Source organism: Suricata suricatta, chromosome 10, assembly GCF_006229205.1.
Source record: "Suricata suricatta isolate VVHF042 chromosome 10, meerkat_22Aug2017_6uvM2_HiC, whole genome shotgun sequence".
Lineage (NCBI taxonomy): Eukaryota > Metazoa > Chordata > Mammalia > Carnivora > Herpestidae > Suricata > Suricata suricatta.
The window spans coordinates 131,064,578-131,083,574 of NC_043709.1; the positions used below are offsets into that span (position 1 = coordinate 131,064,578).

Consider the following 18,997-nt stretch of genomic DNA (forward strand, 5'->3'; position numbering starts at 1 on the left):
GTCTCCAGTGGAGACCTTTTCTGTCCCTGATGAATTTCATGCCTCAAGCACTGGGACCAGCAAACATACATGTCCTTGGGGATGTTAAGGAGAATACATTTCCATAAGATATGTTTTTCCTTGACCAAAATTTACATGTTCTCCTCTTTCCCTTCCCCAATCCATTTAACTAGATCTATGTTCCCTTCATAATTCAGACATGGGTAAGGGACTCGATTTGGCAGCCATGCCGTGGCTGATGCATTGTTTACCAGATGTCTTTCCTCCTGTAACTTTCTAGAGACTCGTTCCCATGATCTGTGTTATTCCTTGCCAATCCTAGATTCCCATGTAACTTTTGGAAGTTTGTCTTCCTTTCTCCATTTTTTAAAAAGTTTATTTATTTTGAGATAGAAGGAGAAAGAGAGAGAGAGAGAGAGAGAGAGAGAGAATGAGCAAGGGAAGGGCAGGCAGGGAGAGAGAGAGAATCCCAAGCAGGCTCCATCCTGTCACTGCAGAGTTTGACATGGGGCTCAATCCCATGAACCATGAGATCGTGACCTGAGCTGAGTTCAAGAGTCAGACTCTTAACCAACTGAGCCACCGAAGCACCCCTCCTTTCTCCAGTTAATTTAGTAAATGGTTTTGGAGGCTAAAGCGCTCCTCCTCTGTAATTGCCAAACTAAAATGAGGGGAAATGTGAACATTGCTTGTGCCTTATTCATCGGCTCTCTTTATGCTGTAGGAAAGCACTTGTGTCTTCACGTCTGGAATTCAGTTCCAAGAGCTCTTTGGACATTTTATGGGCAACCCTATAGGGTAGTCCACATGGCTTTGGGGACCATCTTGTTTTTGATCCTTATAGTCCATATTCCCACGTGGTAGGTAATGGTTTTTGCTGAAAGCCATGCCAGCACATGCACATTAAATGTAGCGTGCACTTCTAAGTCACGCAGGTACCCTCGAGTGACTGGTTCATATCACACAATGTATCGAGCACGTACATTTATTTTCATCGAATCTTTCAGCCATCCAATGAACGAGACACTGGTATTCTCTCTTTTCAAATAAGAAGGTGAGGGGCAGGGAGGTGACCTCACCGTCCTGAAATACAGGAAGTTAGAAGTAGAAAAGTTCAGCATCCAGACCAGTCTCTTCCCCTCGGAAGCTGGTCCCCATATCGTCTTTTACTGTGCTGTTAGCCATAGACCGTAACACTGGACTGCCCTTTGGGCGTCTGGGCTCTGCCTGTGCTTAAGGCCAAGTGAGGTGCCTGGGGTGCTCCTGTGCGGGGTGAGTCACGTGGATGTCAGCTGCCCTAGGGGGCTCCGGCCGGCAGTGGCGCCCAGAGCAACGGATGGAGCCGTTCTGCCCTGCCGCATAGAACGAGCCACTGGTGATTTGTTACTTAACTTGAAGACCTCCAGGGGTGCATACAGAGATGCAGACATCTTTCCTTTTAGGATTTGGGCTGGATGGGCCGAGTGCCCGCGTGGAGACAGCAGGGGCGTGGAGAGGAGAAGGTTCGTGACCGGGAGGTCCGGTGATGTCATGACCTTCCTTCTCGCCATCCTCTTCATGACCTTGTGGATCTGTCACAGTTTGAAAGGGAAGATGCTGGAAAAACATTAGGATATTGAGAAAGTCATTCAAAAAATGTTTGTTTATTTTTGTGAGAGAGAGAGAGAGAGAGAGAGAGAATCCCAAGCAGGCTCTGAAGCTGTCAGCACAGAGCTTGATGTGGGACTCGAACTCATGAACCATGAGATCGTGACCTGAGCTGAAGCCCAGAGTCAGACACTCACCTGCCTGAGCCACCCAGACATCCAGAACGGAGCTTTTATGTGATGGGAACCAAAGGGAGTGCAGCCTGAGCGGCCAGGAAGAGCTTGAGCAAGGCCAGGAGGACCCAGAAGGGCCTGGTTGGCGTTCCCTGAATGAATACAGGACTCTGGACAGGAAGATGCCAGTGAGCCAAACGTGATCATGTCTAGAAAATTAGGAGGGTCTCGAAGAGAGGCCCTATCTGGCTGTCACATGAATAAAAATGGCTGGTGGAAGGTTCGGCTGCTCTTGTAGGCCTCACTGTAAACATCTGAAAACATGGCCCGAGCTCCTGATAAAACTGTCCAGCTTCCTCTTTCCTCCTTCCTGGAACAGAGGTCAACAGACTTTTTCTGTGACAACAGAGCAAATACCGTAAGCTTTGCAGGCTCGGTGGTCCTGTCTTCCTACTTGGCTGTGCTCTTGTAGCACAAAGATGCCCGCAGGCCACCTGCAAAGGCTCCACGTTCCTCCAGACACAGGCACCGGTCTGGATTTGGCCCGTGGGCCATCCTTTGCTGACCCCTGGTCTACAGGGGTGACCGGCTGGCATGGCAACAGGTCGTCCCAGGTGGTAGGACTTATCCTCATGTTCCGAGTGGCTCTCGTCCAGACATGGCCACCAACAGATGCCTGTTTCAGAAGCACGTTGCAAAACAGAGGTCTGGGACTTCGGGCAGGGAACGGAAGGCAGTGGGGAAAATGTGTTTGTGACTCTGACTCAGACGATGAGGAAATTAATGATGGGCAGAGGGCAAAGAAAGTATTTCCCCCCCTAGGTCACCAAGGAAAACTTGAGCTTTTTTTTTTTTTTTTTTGCTCCTCAACAATGATAATGTAGATCGTTTTAAATGAACCAGAGACACCCATTTAAAAGCCTTTCTGTTGAGGCAGTTAAGATTTGTCCAAATGAGGTCACAATTAAAAGGTTTTGAGGCTCTCTGAATGAAGGCACCATGTGGCTATCCTACAAAGGAAGTATAAAAGACATAGAGCTGTGAGTTTTCCCGCATGATCTGCTCAGGTTGAAGGCATCTGACGACATGGTTCTGGTGTCACCAGAAGGCCTGGCTTCTCCTTGCTGGTGTCCTAATTTTGTACTCAAGTCTCTCCAATCAGATCAGCCCACCGTCTCTGTAAAGGGCTAGATGGGCCCTGAAAGGAAACTTCTGCTACAAGTAACAAGATAAATTCTGTAAACGCAAGTGGACTAAATGAGATAACAAATGCTTATCAGGGATTTCCAGCCCTGGCTGGCCGGGGAACCGCAGCAGGGTGAGATTCCTAAGTGCCGCCCCTGCCCGATAACACGGCCTCCCCTCGCCCCTGCAGGATGGCTGACTCTCCCTCTGGTGCCACCTTGGCTTTGACACCAGACTCCAGATTCTCAGACAATGAAGCAGATATTGATTCTGGGCTGTGGGAGAGGCAGAGGGATACAAAGATAAATATGACAGAACCTTTTCTCTCGAGAGGTCCAGAGGAGGAGAAAAGTCGTGTGCATATCGGATACAAAAAGCTCCCTTGGTAGAGGCATGTCCAGTCATGGCACAGAGCGGATGCTGATCAAGTCTTTTTAGGAGTGGAGAAGGAGACAGTGGACTTCTCAGAGAAGGAGTAGTTGAGTGAGCCTACGGTCTTTTAGAAGTTAGTCAAGTCGGTAGGGTGGGAAGGTCCGGAGCCCAACAGCGGGAGATGAATGGCAAGAGAAAACATGTGTACCAGAGAAGCATATTCAAGTCACTCTAACTGAGGACCTTAGAATTCTGCTGGGGAAAAGGACTGTGGAGCAATCACATGTTAATCAAACCAATGCCTCACATGGTTGGTAGGAAGAATTTTAGGAAAGTAAGAGGGTGTGAGGTAGTCAACAAAAGATTAATGACAGAGGTGACCTAAGAAGTAGGTCTTGAATGTGGGGTACAGTTTTCTTGACAGGAAGGGAGAGGATGAATTCTTGGTTGAGGAAAAACCTGAAGAAAGTCATGAAACAAGTGAATGTGCCATTTGGCGGTAGGTGGGGATTTGAACCTGGGACCCTTGCATAAAGCTGGCTCCTCTGAAGGACAGCAGTGGGTGGTGGGCAGAGGAAAATTCCTGCCTTCTCTACTCTGGACCCTCCAGTTCTCCAGAATTGGTCTCCTTCTACAAAGAAGAAGAAGTGTTACCAAAACTTGGAAGAAAAAGTAGCCAAGATCCTCTCCAGCCCCCAATAGTGAGGTCCATCTGGCTTTAGAGTCTAGTCCTTTCCGCAGCTGGAATCTCACCGTGCAGTCTCACGGGGTCCTCAAGGGTCTGCAAAGACGAAAGAGACACCGGCAAGTCAACTCCCCCTGCCTGGGATGACTCCACTTCCTCTGAATATCAGAACCGATGCCCAGGAGACGGGATGCATGAGAACTGACAGGTAGGAGAAAGTTGATGAGCCAAAGCGCAGTCAGTGAGTCAGACCCCAAGAAATTCGGTAGAATGGAACAGGCAGGGCTCCATAATCCAAAAATGCAGGTCGGCACAGTAAACGTCAGAAATTAGACCAGGGACAGAAATTTGTCCCCAGGGACAAAAAGCCCAGTCAAGTCAGTCAGTAGGTGTGTCTGATCATGGATGGAAGAGCACCAGCTACACAGGAGGTGGGCAGACGGAAGTGAACATCTCTTGATCAGCATCCTCTTACTTACTTCCGTTAGAGTGGGAGCCTCCAGATAGAAGTGGTACAGCTACATCCTTGGCCAGAGTGAGGAGCATGGGGTTGACAATGAGCATAAATCCCAATGAGCATCAACCACACGAAGAGAAGTGAACATGTAATCTGTTTGAAACTTGAGTTAGTTGTTTACATATCTAGCATGAAAAATGGATGCGCTTAATGTCTAAAGAATTGAAGATGTGAATGTTATTGGCAGAGAGCCTTTGTAGAAGAATGTACGATGACATTGTTAAGCAAATGTTTCATATATTTGTCAAAAAAAGTCAAAACATTAGGTGATGAATCTTAACATTCGCCAGAGCGCTAACATGAGTGATCATTTGCTCCTCAAGTTAGACTAATGTTATTCAAACACAGAAGACCTGTGAAATGTAGTTATGTTTACATTGTAGGCATGTTCTAATATCTAAACCTGATATTCAGACTTTTTTTTTGGTTAAGGTTGAATTTAGACAGAATTTAGTGTTTAGCAATCATTTTCTTTTAGATCCAGGCTGGAAGTAATAATGATAGTTAGGCTAAAAAGATGCTTTTCTCTAGCTATGAAATAACCCCCATCTTATAGTTTTACACAGACTGGGAAACACCAAAGTAATGAGGTAATCTAATGGCGTTGAGCACAGTAGTACTTCATTGAAAGAGCATTTGAAATGAGAAGTCAAAGAGTAAAGAAGATTATTTAGCATAAAACAATACATGTTTAAATACAGGAACCTTATGATTTTGCTTAATTTAAATAATCTTTTCATAATAGGATGAGCATTAAATTGTAGAGACCAAAGAAACAGTGTTTTCTCCATTTACTTCTAGGTGAAATTTCAAGTTAATATTTAGCAGTTACTGAACTTTTTAGAAAAATTTTATTTAAATCCAAGGGAGTTAACATTAGCACAGTCATGGTTTCTCACTTACGTGTAACACCCAGTGCTCATCCCAACAAGTGCCCTCCTTACTGCCCGTCTCCCATTTAGCCCATCCCCCCACCCCACTCCCCTTCCAGCAACCCTTAATTTGTCCTTTGTTTAAGAGTGTCTTATGGTTCCCTCTCTGTTTTTATCTTATTTTTCCTTCCCTTCCCCTATATTCACTTGTTTTGTTTCTTAAATTCCACGTATGAGTGAAATCATATGATACTTATAATTTTATGGCCAACTTATTTCACTTAGCATAATACCCTCCAGTTCCATCCACGATGTTACAAACGGCAAGATTTCATTCTTTTTGATCATCAAGTAAAATTCCATTGCATATGTAAACCACATCTTCTTAATCCATTCATCAGTTGATGGACATTTGGGCTCTTTCCATACTTTGGCTATTGTCAATAGCGCTGCTACAACAGTAGGGTACACGTGCCCCTTCGAATTGGCATTTCTGTCTCCTTTGGGTAAATACTGAGTGGTGCAGTTGCTGGGTCCTGGGGTAGCTCTATGTTTAATTGTTTGAGGAACCTCCCTACTGTTTTCCAGAGTGGCTGCACCAGTTAGCATTCCCACCAACAGTGCAAGAGGGTTCCCCTTTCTCCATATCCTCACCAACATCTGTTGTTTCAAGTACTAGAAGGTGTGATGATGTCTATTCCCATTTTTCCATTTATATAAAGCAGACTTCTTAGTTTCTGCTCTTTCTATAAAGAAAATTTCAGCCAATAGAAAAATAATTTTTGTTTCTTTCAACAAGATTCCTCAAGTCTGACAGAGACACTTTTTTCGACTCTTTGGTTCTTATATTACAGTTTATAATTTCAATGTGTAAATCCTATAATGAGGTTTGTTTTAGGAAATATTTGTGGCAGAGAGGCGGCAAGAGACGTATTTTCACGGATATCCTTTGTGAGTTTACAGAACCTCCTGAGGTGCCTTAACTGTAGTCAGTGGAGTAACACTTTTCTTTAATGTTTTGGTTTCTTCTCTGAGACCAGTCTGTGGTTAGATTTTTTTTTAAGTGTAACAATGATATAAACATGAATTATGTTATGAAGAAACAATCTTCCTCATCCGGTTTGTTTTCTTGTTCCTGAAGTTAAGATTTTTAAAAAAATCTGATAGGGCTCCAGGGTGTTTCAGTCGGTTAAGCTTCCAACTTCGGCTCAGGTCATGATCTTGCAGTTCATGAGTTTGAGCCCCGCATCGGGCTTTGTGCTGACAGCTCAGAGCCTGGAGCCTGCTTCGGACTCTGTGTCTCCCTCTCTCTCTGCCCCTGCCCTACTCATGCTCTGTCTCTCAAAACTAAATAAATGTCTTTTAAAAATCTGATAATTTGATGGGTCAAATCACAATAAGATTTCAAAACTTTCCTTTGAGTTATTGGAAGACGTGCAGTGTCTAGAAATACAAGGTTCTGTTGCCTCTTATGGGTTTTTTGTCATCTTGAAACACCTTGGTCTCGAAATCGTCCTACCGAAGCATAACTGATAGATACCCATGGACTACAGCATCTGTTGGCACATCATGGCTGCTGTGGTTTTAACCATGACTGTGGCTCCAGGGTGACTGGGGACAGCACCCTGCGTGGAAGCGTGTGGCATGCGCACAGAGATTCTGGGGTGGCGAGCATATCCATTCTCCCGTTTTGGGCTTAGATGCACACTTTAAGGCTGCAGTGAGGATCTGGTGTTGCAAACTTTGCTGGAGTCACAGACTTTTTGTGTGGAATGTGTAGATTGACTATGGCCAGTGAGGGCTGCCCCCTGCTGGCGTCAAGAAGGACTGCAGGCTAACAGGAGCACAGTATGAATTCGCTTCCCCCTTTCCCTCTTAGCTGATCCCCCCACCCTCCCACCCCTCCAGGAAGGGAGAAGGCTGACGCATGGCCAGAGTTCACACTGGACATAGTCCATTTCCAAGTACCCTCTTCCAGAAACTTAGGGCTGTTTTCCTGGTGTGTGTCCGTCGATCTTGATTCTCGTTCATGGCCCAACTCAGATGTGAGAAAGGCTTAAGTTTCTTTGTGGGATTATTTTAAGCTGTTCATCATAGGCGATTTTTCTCTCTTGGGTTCACTGAAGAGGACCACATGGAAAAATGAAAGAGAACGTCAGTGCCTTGGTAAACATCGTTGTAGGAGGGGAGGGAGTGCACCGCTTAGAACAGCGTGACCATTCTGCTGGCAACGTAAAATGGCTAATATCTAACACCCTTGAACTTGGATTTCATCCATGACGTCATGACCCAAACTCTGTGGTACAAAAGCCTTTTGTGTCGGCTAGTTCCTGTCGAGTGGGGTTTGGCGCAGACACAGAAAAGCTGCCTCATCCGGAGCGCTGATGGCGGGGAGCGGGCAGGCAGCTGGGTTTGTCCCGGGCCTCGCTGACATTTCACTCTGAGGGTCTTATTATATAATGCTTCCTTGCTTGTGAAATGCCGAGCGGTCATTCACGACATGGTAGTTAGCGCAGCGGACGCTCGCCCCCTGGAGGGCTCTGCCAAGCACCTGCAGCTGCTAGGGTTCATTTTGTAGGGAAGGGGCAGGGGACTTTCCCATCCCTTGTCCTGGTTTAACATAGGGACCCGAAGGGCACAGGACAGAGCGACCCCCTGGGCACTCCCCTCCCCGGGCGGAGCACTGCCGACCCCCCGCGACCCAGCGCCAACCGTTGGACAGACACTATCAGAGGGTGCCATGGACGTTTCTCTCCTGATTGTCGGCTGGAGGAAGGGGATGGAGACAACCACCCTGAATGAATGGAGGACCCGAAGCGGAGAGTTTATTTGTGGTTATTTATATCCAGCTTGTTCCCGAAGGTGCTTAACTTTAAGGACAGAGATTAAAAGGCTTAATTGTAATCCTAAGGCAGAGCTAGAACTAAGTTCTAAGGCAGTTTTCAAGGGAAACACGTCTTCCTTCTTTTAACCGAGGAAGTACTGCGTAAGAGGAACGCATCGCCATAACACGGTCTCACGTAGAGATCTGTCCCCGTGCGTCGTGGCTCTAGGTATCGAGGATTATACACAGCTGTCTTTCATCACCTTCAACTGCCTGAACGGGAAGAGATACATCCTTTCATTTTATTAGTTGTATCTGTGTGCCTTTCCTCTCTCTTCAGTCCGAACGCCTTTTGGGATGTTCTGGTGACGTTCACAGAGCGGGGTCTGCAGGGACGGTGCGGGTGCCTGTCGTCTGTGGGCTGGTGCCTCTAGGAAGGGATTTTCGGCCCCGGAGGTGGTCCGCTGGCTCTCTTTCAGAACCCTGCTTTCCTCTGCAGCCAGATCACCCCTCCTCCTTATTTTTCTTTCGGTCTTCCCAGGGAATGGATTTTCCTGCCTCTTCCCAGCAGCCCTCTCTCCCCAGGACTTCCTGAGTCCTCCCCAATGGGCTTCCCACCTGGCAGCTGGATAGAGTGACCTGAACCTCTCCCCCCAGGGAAGCCCTGTCCTTGTCCCGGAAAGTAGACATGGACGATGGTGACTTGCAGGAAGGATTCTTATGATCCGAAAAGGTGGATATAACTTGATGTCAGACAGCCTTCCTTGCTAGTCAGACTCGACCACCAATTAACCTCCACAGACACTCTGTGCAATATATGCAGTTACACGTTGTACATGCTCATCTTCAAGGTCTCTAAAGAAGAAGTTTGCACAGTCACCTATTCAGTGAGGGCATCCTCACTCCCAGCGCCGTGTTTGGGGTTCCTGGTCTCCAGCAGGCTTCTCTCGAATGTGCAAGGGCACTAAGTGGAGCTTTGGGGACAGGGAAGAAGGCCAAGGAGCATGGCAAGCTGGGATGCCCAGTGTCTTTTCCTTTAGGTCACGGCAATCAGCGAGGGCCCTGGGGCGCCGGTGGGAACCACCCCAGCCTGTCCGCCTTCTTACTTGGCATCCTACAGTCCCTGAAGGGTTTTTAGACCAGCCCCTCACAAGACCCCATCCTTGCCTTCCGGGGAGTTCAGGCCTTCAAAGAAGCTTGGACTGCACATTCTCTGCCTCTCGGGGCTTCCTCTGATCATTCTGGAATGTGCTCACCCCGTTCTCTGGACTGTGCTCTTGGAAGGTCTCACAAGTGTTGTGTTCATGTGGAGCACGTAAACAGAGCGTGCAGCAGTGTCAGCCCACGTCCACTCACATTTTCTCTTCCTTCGGGACGCTCACCTTGCCGCCTGCCTTTCGAGCCCTCCACGAATGCAGGCTCCGGGTCGGCCCCGCGGGCGGGGAGACGGGGCCACGGAGAGTTAGTGGAAGGCGCTGGCCCCGGGCACCGTGGCAGCTTCTATCTGGGCCCCTGGAGAGGAGGGGCGGGCCGCCATCCAAAAGGCCCCGGTGCAACTGGAGAAGCAGCCGTACGAGCCCCCCCACCTCCAGCCCCTGGGTGCGTGTGAGGATAAGCGAGCTGCAGCTGTGGCCTTACAAGGTCAGGAGCCTGGAGCTGCCAACGCAGCGGAGGAGGGTGGAGAGGCCGGACCAAGCGTGCTGGGAGCAGAGTATCCATCACCCAGCAGGAGCACCTCACGGAGGAGCCAGGCAGGCCCCTGTCCAGACCTACAGCACGCTAGTCAGAGGTCCCCAAGGATGCCGGCAGCTGAACAAGCTGTGGTGTTCCCAGGCGCTCCCCCCTGTCAGTGCCCTGTGCCCTCCAGGACAGCCCGGCCAGCCCCCAGCTCCCCGCTGTCAGTGCCCTGCGCCCCATGGTGCCTGGCCAGCCCTGAGCTCCCCCTGTCCACACCTGCTCCCCATGATGCCTGGCCAGCCCTGAGCTCTCAGAGTGCGGAAGTTTGTCCAGGTGCCTGCCTTCCAGCCGGGTGGCCGGCGGGCTGTCTCAGGGACAACGGTCCCTGCTGTCCTGTCACCACACAGCTGCGGGCCCCGGGTGTCCGGAGGTCTAGACTGTCAGGCGTGTCCCACGCTCACGCCGGGGTGGCGTCGGCTGTACTAGGAAGGAAGGGTGAGGAGTCAGCTCAGCCGGCTTCCTGGCTAACGCAGCCCGTGTCCGCACCGCCCGCCCACATCTGGTCCTAGTAACTCTCTGGTTTATCTTTACTAGACCACTACCAGTGAGCTCCGCGTGTCCTACACACCATCCTTCCCAGCGTCCTCTTTCTGTGGGTCCCCAGGGTGGCGGTGTCTCTCGGGTTTCCTTTGTATTCGCACGGTGTTTTGATTTCCACGCCTCCCCCCTTTCTTATTTACTCATTCAGCCCCCTTGTCTTCGCTGCTTCCCAGAATGCCCTTCCCAGCCTTTCAGCCTACCCACTTCCCTTGCCCTCACTTTGCCCCCTCTCTCTGAAGCCCTCTCACATTGCTGCAGCCCCATGTTCCCATTCTCTTTTAAGTTCTTAGGGTATTTATCATTTATACCTTTAGTCTTACAATTTGTAAAACGTGTGCGCGTGCATTCATTCGCTGCACATCCATCTACGCGCCCTCCCCCCCCCCCGCCCCCCGTGTCCGGAACTTTCCTGCCCACGGGTGATATGGAGGTGAATGGGACCCACCTACCAAGGGCTTACAATACAGAAAGGGACACGGATATGAAGCAAATAATCACGACTGGGTATTTTGAGGGCCGCACTGGCCTAGAAGAGAGAGGATCATTTCTCTTTGGACGAATTAGGGAACGTCTCAGATGGAGGGAATAGCATATTAGCTGGGTTTTGAAGAATGACCAGGAGCCCATCAGGTGACAAATGGGCGTCAGGCAGAGGAAAAGAACCCTCCAGGTCAAGAGAATGGCCGTTGTGACAATGCAGAGGCCTGCTAACACCGTGACTCGCAGCAGTGTGTGACATTGCCTATGTTAAACATGCACCTGCGTCTTGTATAACATTGTGACACATCAGAGCCAGTATTTCCCAGTTAGGAGACCAAGCTCCTTGACATCTGTCCAAGTCCTTCTACATCTCAGACACTTAGTCTTAACCCCGGGATTGTCCCTGGTGTGCGGTTTCCAAGCCAGGAGACGGGACTCCTGAGGCGATCAGATGTGTGACTGGTATCACTTCTGTGTTTGTTCAGACCAAGGACGCCCTGTTCACGATTCTCCACGACCTCCGGCCCCAGGATCATTTCAATATCATCGGCTTCTCCAACCGCATCAAGGTGTGGCAGGACCATCTGGTGTCAGTTACTCCTGACAACGTCAGAGACGGCAAAGTCTACATCCACCACATGTCGCCCAGCGGAGGTAAATGCCAGCCCTTGTTTTCCTGCTGGCTTCCACATGATCGTAAGTGAGTCATTTACTGCCAAGGTACGAGGGTTTGAGAGGCGAAGCCAATCACAGGAAAGGAGATAAAGGTGAGAGCTTTCCCACAAGCTTAGGTTTCTCCGAACACGACGTCTGTCAATTCTCGTCTTCCCGGCCCGGAGTAGATGGTCAGGTAGGTTAGCAGGGGAAATACTTGATAGGTTTTGGAGCCTGTCCTGCTTTATCTCCTGGATCCGAACAATGAAGCTGTTTTTGTACATCGCTCTTGGGTGGGGAACCAGAGGCAAAGAAACGGTTGCGTGTTTCATGTGCCTGGATGTTAGCGCCTCGGGCAGCAGGAGAGGGACGGCTCCATTGCCGGTCTGGTCCAGTGAGAAGTGCATGGAGCCCAGGCGGCCCGGGAGATGCCGTGCGTTGGAGGATGTGACCAGCTCTGAGGCTTTGCACGCTTGGCTCAGGCACAGCGCTCAGGCCAGAGTGTGAGGGGGAAAACGGTCTACGGGATTCTAAGGAGATGAGAGAATCAGGACAGTGCGTTACCCAGCGGAGCGAGATGTCCGTTCCTGAGATGCAGGACCTGGGACTCCCTCTGGCTGGTGTATGTGTCCCTACTACAAGGGGCATGTGACAGGTGCCCAGTGTCGGGGTGTTTAAGAAAACTCATCCCCACTCTGTCCTCCCTTCCTGAAAAGGTCCTTTATGGAGGCACCTTCTCCTGGGGTAATTCTCTTTGGGTTTTTGGGGAACATACTTAGTTCGGTCTTCTGATGGTTTTCACCTTTCATATATGTATTATTTTCTGCCCAACACAAAGCTCTGATTTCCCAACAAATGTTTAAGACTTGACCCTGCTTGGATGGCACTGTGACTTGTGGTAGGACTTCCCACCGGCCACAGCAGGGGGACGTGGGGACTGCTTGGTTGGTTGAGACAGAAAAGATCGGATTTCATAATACAGCAGGAAGCTGACGAGACTCAAGTCACGTCCTTGAGGGAAGACACTTTTTTTCACCTTTTATGGCTCCCAGTGTGGCCCCTGACATACACCCATGCTCAACAAGTATTTCAATTGAATGTAATTTCAGCAGCGCTACTCACGATTAGAACGGGGTGTGGGGGGGCAGAAGGTGTGGGGACAGAGCTTCAGGAAGCAGCTGATGCTACTATGTCCTTCTGGAGTCCACACCTTAGAAACCATATTGGCCTCCTGTATTTTTTCTCTGCATGGCATCACCCCAACCTCTACAGATGAACAGAAAATTAATGTTTTTCTCATAGAAGTGGGAGGTCAAGGTCCAGTAATAGGCTCTGAAGCCGGCCCCACACGTACGAGCCATTTACTGAGTCTGGATCCGAGTGTCCTCTAAACCGGGGATGGTCACGGGGTCATGATCAGGATGAAGTCAGTTAAAATATCAGAAGTGCTGAGGACAGTGGCTGGCACGCAGGCGGACCTCTTCCGGTATCAGACATGGCCGTGTTCACACACATAGCCCCTCTTGCTGGTGCACGTGGGTCCTCTGACGACCTGGGTGGGCTCTCAGGGGGAGGGCCCGCTGTGGGGTCCCCCGGTGGAGGGGGCCTCCCTGCTCTCATGTGTGTGCAAGAGATGCCCCCCATGTCAGCTTGGGTTTGGGTCATGCCCTTTGGTGCTGGGTGCTGGTATTAGGAAAGCCAAGTGCATCCCTTGGTCTGGGCTCCTTGGAATAAAAGATTGGGCACCACTGCCAGGTTCTGGATTGAAGGGAAAAGAAACACCTGCCTTTTCGTCCAGGCCGGTACACCCAGAGGCAAGGTGAACCTGGGCCGGGCAGCGAGAAAGGCACGCTAATGAGCCCTGAGAAATGATAAATACTGTTTCAGCTCTAAGTTCCCCTTATGTTCAGACTGGGTGCATCTTAGAAAGAATTTTTGGTGTGTTTTCATGGACGTGGACAGATTTTTTTTTTTTTAGCCAGAAATTCTGGAGGCTGTGAAATTATGGGGGGAAATTATCTGGTTCATGACATTTTCAGGTAGACAAAAATCACTCTAGTCCCGGTGATTGATGTGCTGATGATGGGTACACCACCTTGTACGTTTACTAAAAGTAATTGTGCTCCAAATGTGGGTTTTCGGCACGTACATTTCATCTCAATGAAGTCATTAAGAAAAAAAACCTACTGGGGGCACCTGGGAGGCTCAGTCAGTTAAGTGTCTGACTTCGGCTCAGGTCATGATCTCACAGTTCATGAGTCCGAGCCCTTTGTCGGGCTCCGTGCTGACAGCTCAGAGCCTGGAACCTGCTCCCGATTCTGTGTCTCCCTCTATCTTTCTGCACCTCCCCTTTTTGTGTTCTCTCTCTGTTTCTGAAAAATGAATGAATAAATATATTAAAAAAAAAAGGAATGAAAACCCCACTGGAGTCAGGGGACAGAAATAGGTGTTGGCTCTCGGTCTTCCTGGGTGGTGGAGATGGTAGCCACCGAATGAAATCCTTGGCTAAGTCAGAAAGCTCATGTTGGGGCTGTGTCCACCCTCCACCGACCAGCCACTCGTGTCTCCATCCACCAACCACCTTCAGGCACCTGCCACAGACACTGTTCCTGACGTTCGCTGGAGTGACCGGCCGTCTGAAGGGGAAATGGCAAGGGTGGAGGCAGGGGCAGGAGGTGTAAACCTTAAAGCCTCTGCCCATGGGGGTCTGATGGGCAAAGATAACCGGAAGGGGCAGGAAGCTGAGATAGGAGAGGTAGCAGAGGCCTTCCGTTGTTGCCCTTTTTCTCCCTCTGGCACTCGCCCTCCCGGCACATTCCAGTACCCACCCCCCTCCTGCCCTTTGCAGAGCTCTTCCCAGAAAAGGAGAGGGAGCCATTGATGCTCAGGTTTGGAGGAGTTCGAGCCAAGGTCCCTTCTCCTGTAGACGTTGGGGAGAGGTTCTATACAGTGGGATAGTCCTGTGCCGTTTCCTTCCATTCAGCAAATACTTGCCGAGTGTCCAGATGGTCTGTGTAACCCGGCATCACCACCCGTGCAGGTGACCTCCCCACCTGTCCCCCTCCCCCGGACTCCTCCTGAGTGTGAGGGCGGGGGATGCACACCCTGACCTACTGCAGGTGAAGGAGGCCTGAACGAGGTAGGACCAGGTTGGGGGGTGGGGGCTCCATTCGGCCTGTTTCGCTCCCTCTCCAGGCACGGACATCAACGGGGCGCTGCAGACAGCCATCAGGCTGCTCAATGACTACGTGGCCCACAACGATGTGGGGGACCGGAGCGTGTCCCTCATCATCTTCCTGACCGATGGGAAACCCACCGTCGGGGAGACCCACACCCTCAAGATCCTCAACAACACCAAGGAGGCCGCGCGGGGCCAGATCTGCATCTTCACCATCGGCATCGGGGACGACGTGGACTTCAAGCTGCTGGAGAGGCTCTCGCTGGAGAACTGCGGCCTCACACGGCACGTCCCGGAGGAGGAGGACGCGGGCGCCCAGCTCATCGGGTCCGTGTGCACGCGCAGGGCGGCTCGGGCTCTCGGGAGGCGGTGTGCAGCTGCGTGGTCGGGACCTGTCACCGTGGGAGACGTCATAAAGGGGTTTGAAACCAGGTCGACCCGGGTTCGGATTCTGGCCCTGCTCGGTGACTTGAGGCAGGATTCCAGCCAGTCTGGGAGACGAGGGGCGCAGTCGGCTGACAGGCTTGAATGAGAAAAGGGAGCCGGTGCATGGCAGGTGCTCAGGCTCCTGGTGACATCTCTCGTGTCCCCACAGAGGACCAGCATACTTGCTATCCTATGCTCCGTGAGGCCACTCGTGGCTTAAGTTGCCGAGGCCGTGCTGTCTCCTTTGGGTGCTGGTCAAGACGGGCCCCTGCTGTGCTTGTTTTCTTGAGGTGGAGGGAAAACTAGATCTCGGGTCTCCTAATCTTGCCCGGAGCCTCCCGTCAGCACGTTGCCACACCCGGGTGTGACTTGGCCATTGATTTGAGGGAGTCCTGACTCCGTTTCACATCGTGTGCTTGGATCTTTCACATCTGCATCACATATGGTATCGGGCTAAGAGGAAAGTGAGGCTTGGGTGGATTTACACCAGGTCGATAGCCACACTCAAGGAACGTTCTCCAAGGATCAGTCCAATCGGAGGGCTCTGATTGGGCAGTGAAGGCGGCTTCTTGGTAAGGGGCTCGCTGCCATCCGCCCCCCACCAGTGGTTCCATCAGAGATTTAAATAAAAACACAGATCCGCTTCCCATATTTTCAAAAGTATTCCAAACTACATTCAGAGAGGGAAAATCTGGGGCACCATATACCAGGATTAAGATTTAATAACGTGTTCATCGGCAAAAGCAACTACGTTTCTTAAGACTTAGTGTGCCGGGCTGTACTGTGCGTTATGTCGTGTGATCCACCCAGAGTGCCTAGGAGGAGGTGGCTTAGGGTCTAAGCTAAGCGGCCACACACATGACTCTGTCCTGTAACATCTGGACACACTGGGTTCTGCCCAGTGAAGTCATTCAGAGACCCCAGGTCCTTCCCTTTGGTTCCTGTGCCCCACTCTGGTGTCATCTTTAACAGCAAGCTCCAAACTAGGTCCCTATCACTTCCATATTCTGGCCCCAAAGAGGGGGAGGGAAACGGAAGCCAGAGCATGCCATTTTATTTCAAGCAAGCATTGCAAAGGCTGTACACATCCCTATTCTGTTGGTAAGAACGTGGCCATATTTGACCACAGTAGGGACTAAGAGATGTCATTCACAGCTGGATGGTTAAAACTCAGTTGTGGACAAAGCGAGAATGGGTTTGAGGGGACAGCTAGTGGTCTTCTGAAGCGGTTACTTCAACATCGCAACTGTAGAGAGGAATATACTCAAGTTCAGAGAGACTAAGGCACACACATACCAAGACACACAGCAGGAAGTGGCTGATATGGCATCAGAGCATCTGCTCTCTAGATCTTTGGGAGGGAGTTCGATGGTCCCCTCACTCAGCAAGAAGCAGCCACCATTACAACCAGGAGAAAAGCTAAGGCAAGTGAATTCGGCAACCATTACACACCAGCTTAGGGTCAGCGTCAAGGTGAGATTTGTCCCAGAGAGCGGCCAGTTAGAGTGCATCCCGAATATGTGTTTGGTTCTACGGAACAGATTTTCCCGAACAGGATCTTCCTGAAACCTGGGAACAGAGGAGGTGCACAGAAATGGGAGCACACGACTGTCACATGATCAGGGCCATGTTCTTCAAGCATAGGAGTGTCAAAGGCGAGTTAGATCATGTGTGTGGTGCTGCTGCGGCAGTGGTAGGAGCACGGGCGGGTGGAAGCTTCTGGAAGGCAAGTGGTATGCGCACGGGTGGTGGAAGCTTCTGGAAGGAAGGCAGCGATCCACTCCCGGGGCTCCTCGCCTCGTCAGGGCCTTCGAGAGGCGGTGGGAAGCCCCAGTGAGAGTGAGTTCTCCGTCACCAGGGGTTTCAAGCAGCTCCCTCGGGCCGGAAGTGCTCCGCGGGGGGGAGGGGCAGCCCCGAGGCCCGGCCTGACGCCCTGTCCCTCGCGCAGGTTCTACGACGAGATCCGGACCCCACTGCTGTCCGACATCCGCGTGGACTACCCCCCCGCCGCAGTGGAGCGCGTCACCAGAACCCTGTTCCCCAACTACTTCAACGGCTCGGAGATCGTGGTCGCGGGGAAGCTGGCGCACCGCTCGGTGGACCGGCTGCACGTGGAGGTCACGGCCAGCAACAGCCGCAAGTTCCTCGTGCTGAAGGCGGACGTGCCCGCGCAGGCCCCGGACGCGGACGAGGGCGGCGCGGGGGCCCCGAACCCGCTGCAGCGGCTCTGGAGCTACCTGCGCACCCGAGAGCTGCTGGGCGCCTGGCGGCACAGCCACGACGAGAGCCAGAGGGAGCAGCTGGGGCGGCAGGCGCAGGCCCTGGCCGTAGCCGCCAGCTTCCTCACCCCGCTCACGGCCCTGCACTTGAGGGCGGAAGAGCTGCAGGCCCCGCAGGGCGTGTCCGCGGCCGCAGGCCCTGAACCCGTGATGCAGAGTCTCCGAGGCGCGGGCCCGCAGCCAGGTAACCTGGCCTGGAGGCGGTGGCCGTGGGGGACTGGCGTGCACGGTCCGCGTTCTGCCGGACTTGTGGGCTGGGCCGTCCCCCGCTGCCCTCCCGGGTCACACTGTGCGTACCTGGGCCATCCCCCCCCACCCCCCAGGTCACTCTCTGTGGGCACCTGGGCCGCCCCCCTCGCCCTTGGGTCACCCTCTGTGTGCACCTGGGCCATACCCCTGCCCAGGTCAGCCTCTGTGTGTACCTGGGCTATACCCCCTCCAGGTCACCCTCTGTGCGCACCTGGGCTGTCCCCCTCGCCCTCCCGGGTCACACTCTGGACCATCCCCCTCAGATTCCCAGGTCACACTGCACACACTTACACACACACACACCCTGCCCCGCCCTCCTGGGTCACACTCCGCATACACCCGACGCCTGGCAGTGGCCAGTCTGCACAGGGTCTGGCAGACTCCTGTTTGGGCGTCTCTGCAGAGAACAGGTGGCATTTGTACACAAAACGCTGCCCCGTGTGGTGGGTCTGTTGGGAAGTCACCCATCTCGTTCCTGATGAGGCGGGATTGGGGTGCTCGGTGAGCCCAGAGTAAGCATACGGCCCTCGGTGTAAGTGTCCTTCTACAGTTTTTTAAAATTTATTTTTAGAGAGTGAGCGAGCGGGGGCTGTTGCAGAGAGGGAGAGAGAGACTCTTAAGCAGGCTCTGTGCTCAGCGAAGAGCCTGACGTGGGACTCAATCCCCCGACCCTGGGATCATGGCCTGCCCTCGGTCACTCACCGACCCAGGCGCCCCTGCCTTGCTACATTTTTAAGTACTTTGGGACTATCCCATTTTACCTGCTGGACGTGCACATTCACAAAGCCGTGGGCATCTGGAGATTAGCCGTGGGGACAGGAAACGCAGTCCCCAAGGGAAGGATGTAACTCCATTGAACACGCCCTTGCTTTGTGGAATGCGAGAGAACTTTGCTCGCAGATGCAGGATCTCTGGTGTGCTGAGGGCACACGTGAGGAAGTGGTGGATTCTCAGACTCTGCACAGACACTGTGGTGTTTAGTCTCACGCCGTTCTGTGGGGGAAATTCGCAGAGACAAGCCCCGGACAAGGAAAGGAAACGTAGTTCAGCCCAAGCAGAACGTTAGTAGCCTCAGTGATCCTGCTCGGTGACAAATAGCGTGGTTTTCACACCGACGTTATTGTTACATTCCTGCCAAGCTCACGTCCCCTAGAGAGGGAGTGGACGTGAACCTACAAATGCTGTCTCATCTGTCCCCCAGGATCTAAACTCAGAAGCACCCGGACCTGGGAGAGAGAG

The 18,997-nt window shown here is 51.8% G+C and overlaps 1 protein-coding gene across 1 annotated transcript in view; it reads left to right on the plus strand.

Annotated features, from left to right (window-relative positions):
- Positions 1-18,997, plus strand: part of ITIH5 (inter-alpha-trypsin inhibitor heavy chain 5) — a 72,140-nt gene that overhangs the window by 49,159 nt on the left and 3,984 nt on the right. The window contains exons 8-10 of the mRNA XM_029955593.1: positions 11,458-11,626; positions 14,822-15,131; positions 17,179-17,712. Of these exons, the coding sequence (XP_029811453.1) occupies positions 11,458-11,626; positions 14,822-15,131; positions 17,179-17,712 (1,013 nt within the window). The remainder of the gene's footprint in view (positions 1-11,457; positions 11,627-14,821; positions 15,132-17,178; positions 17,713-18,997) is intronic.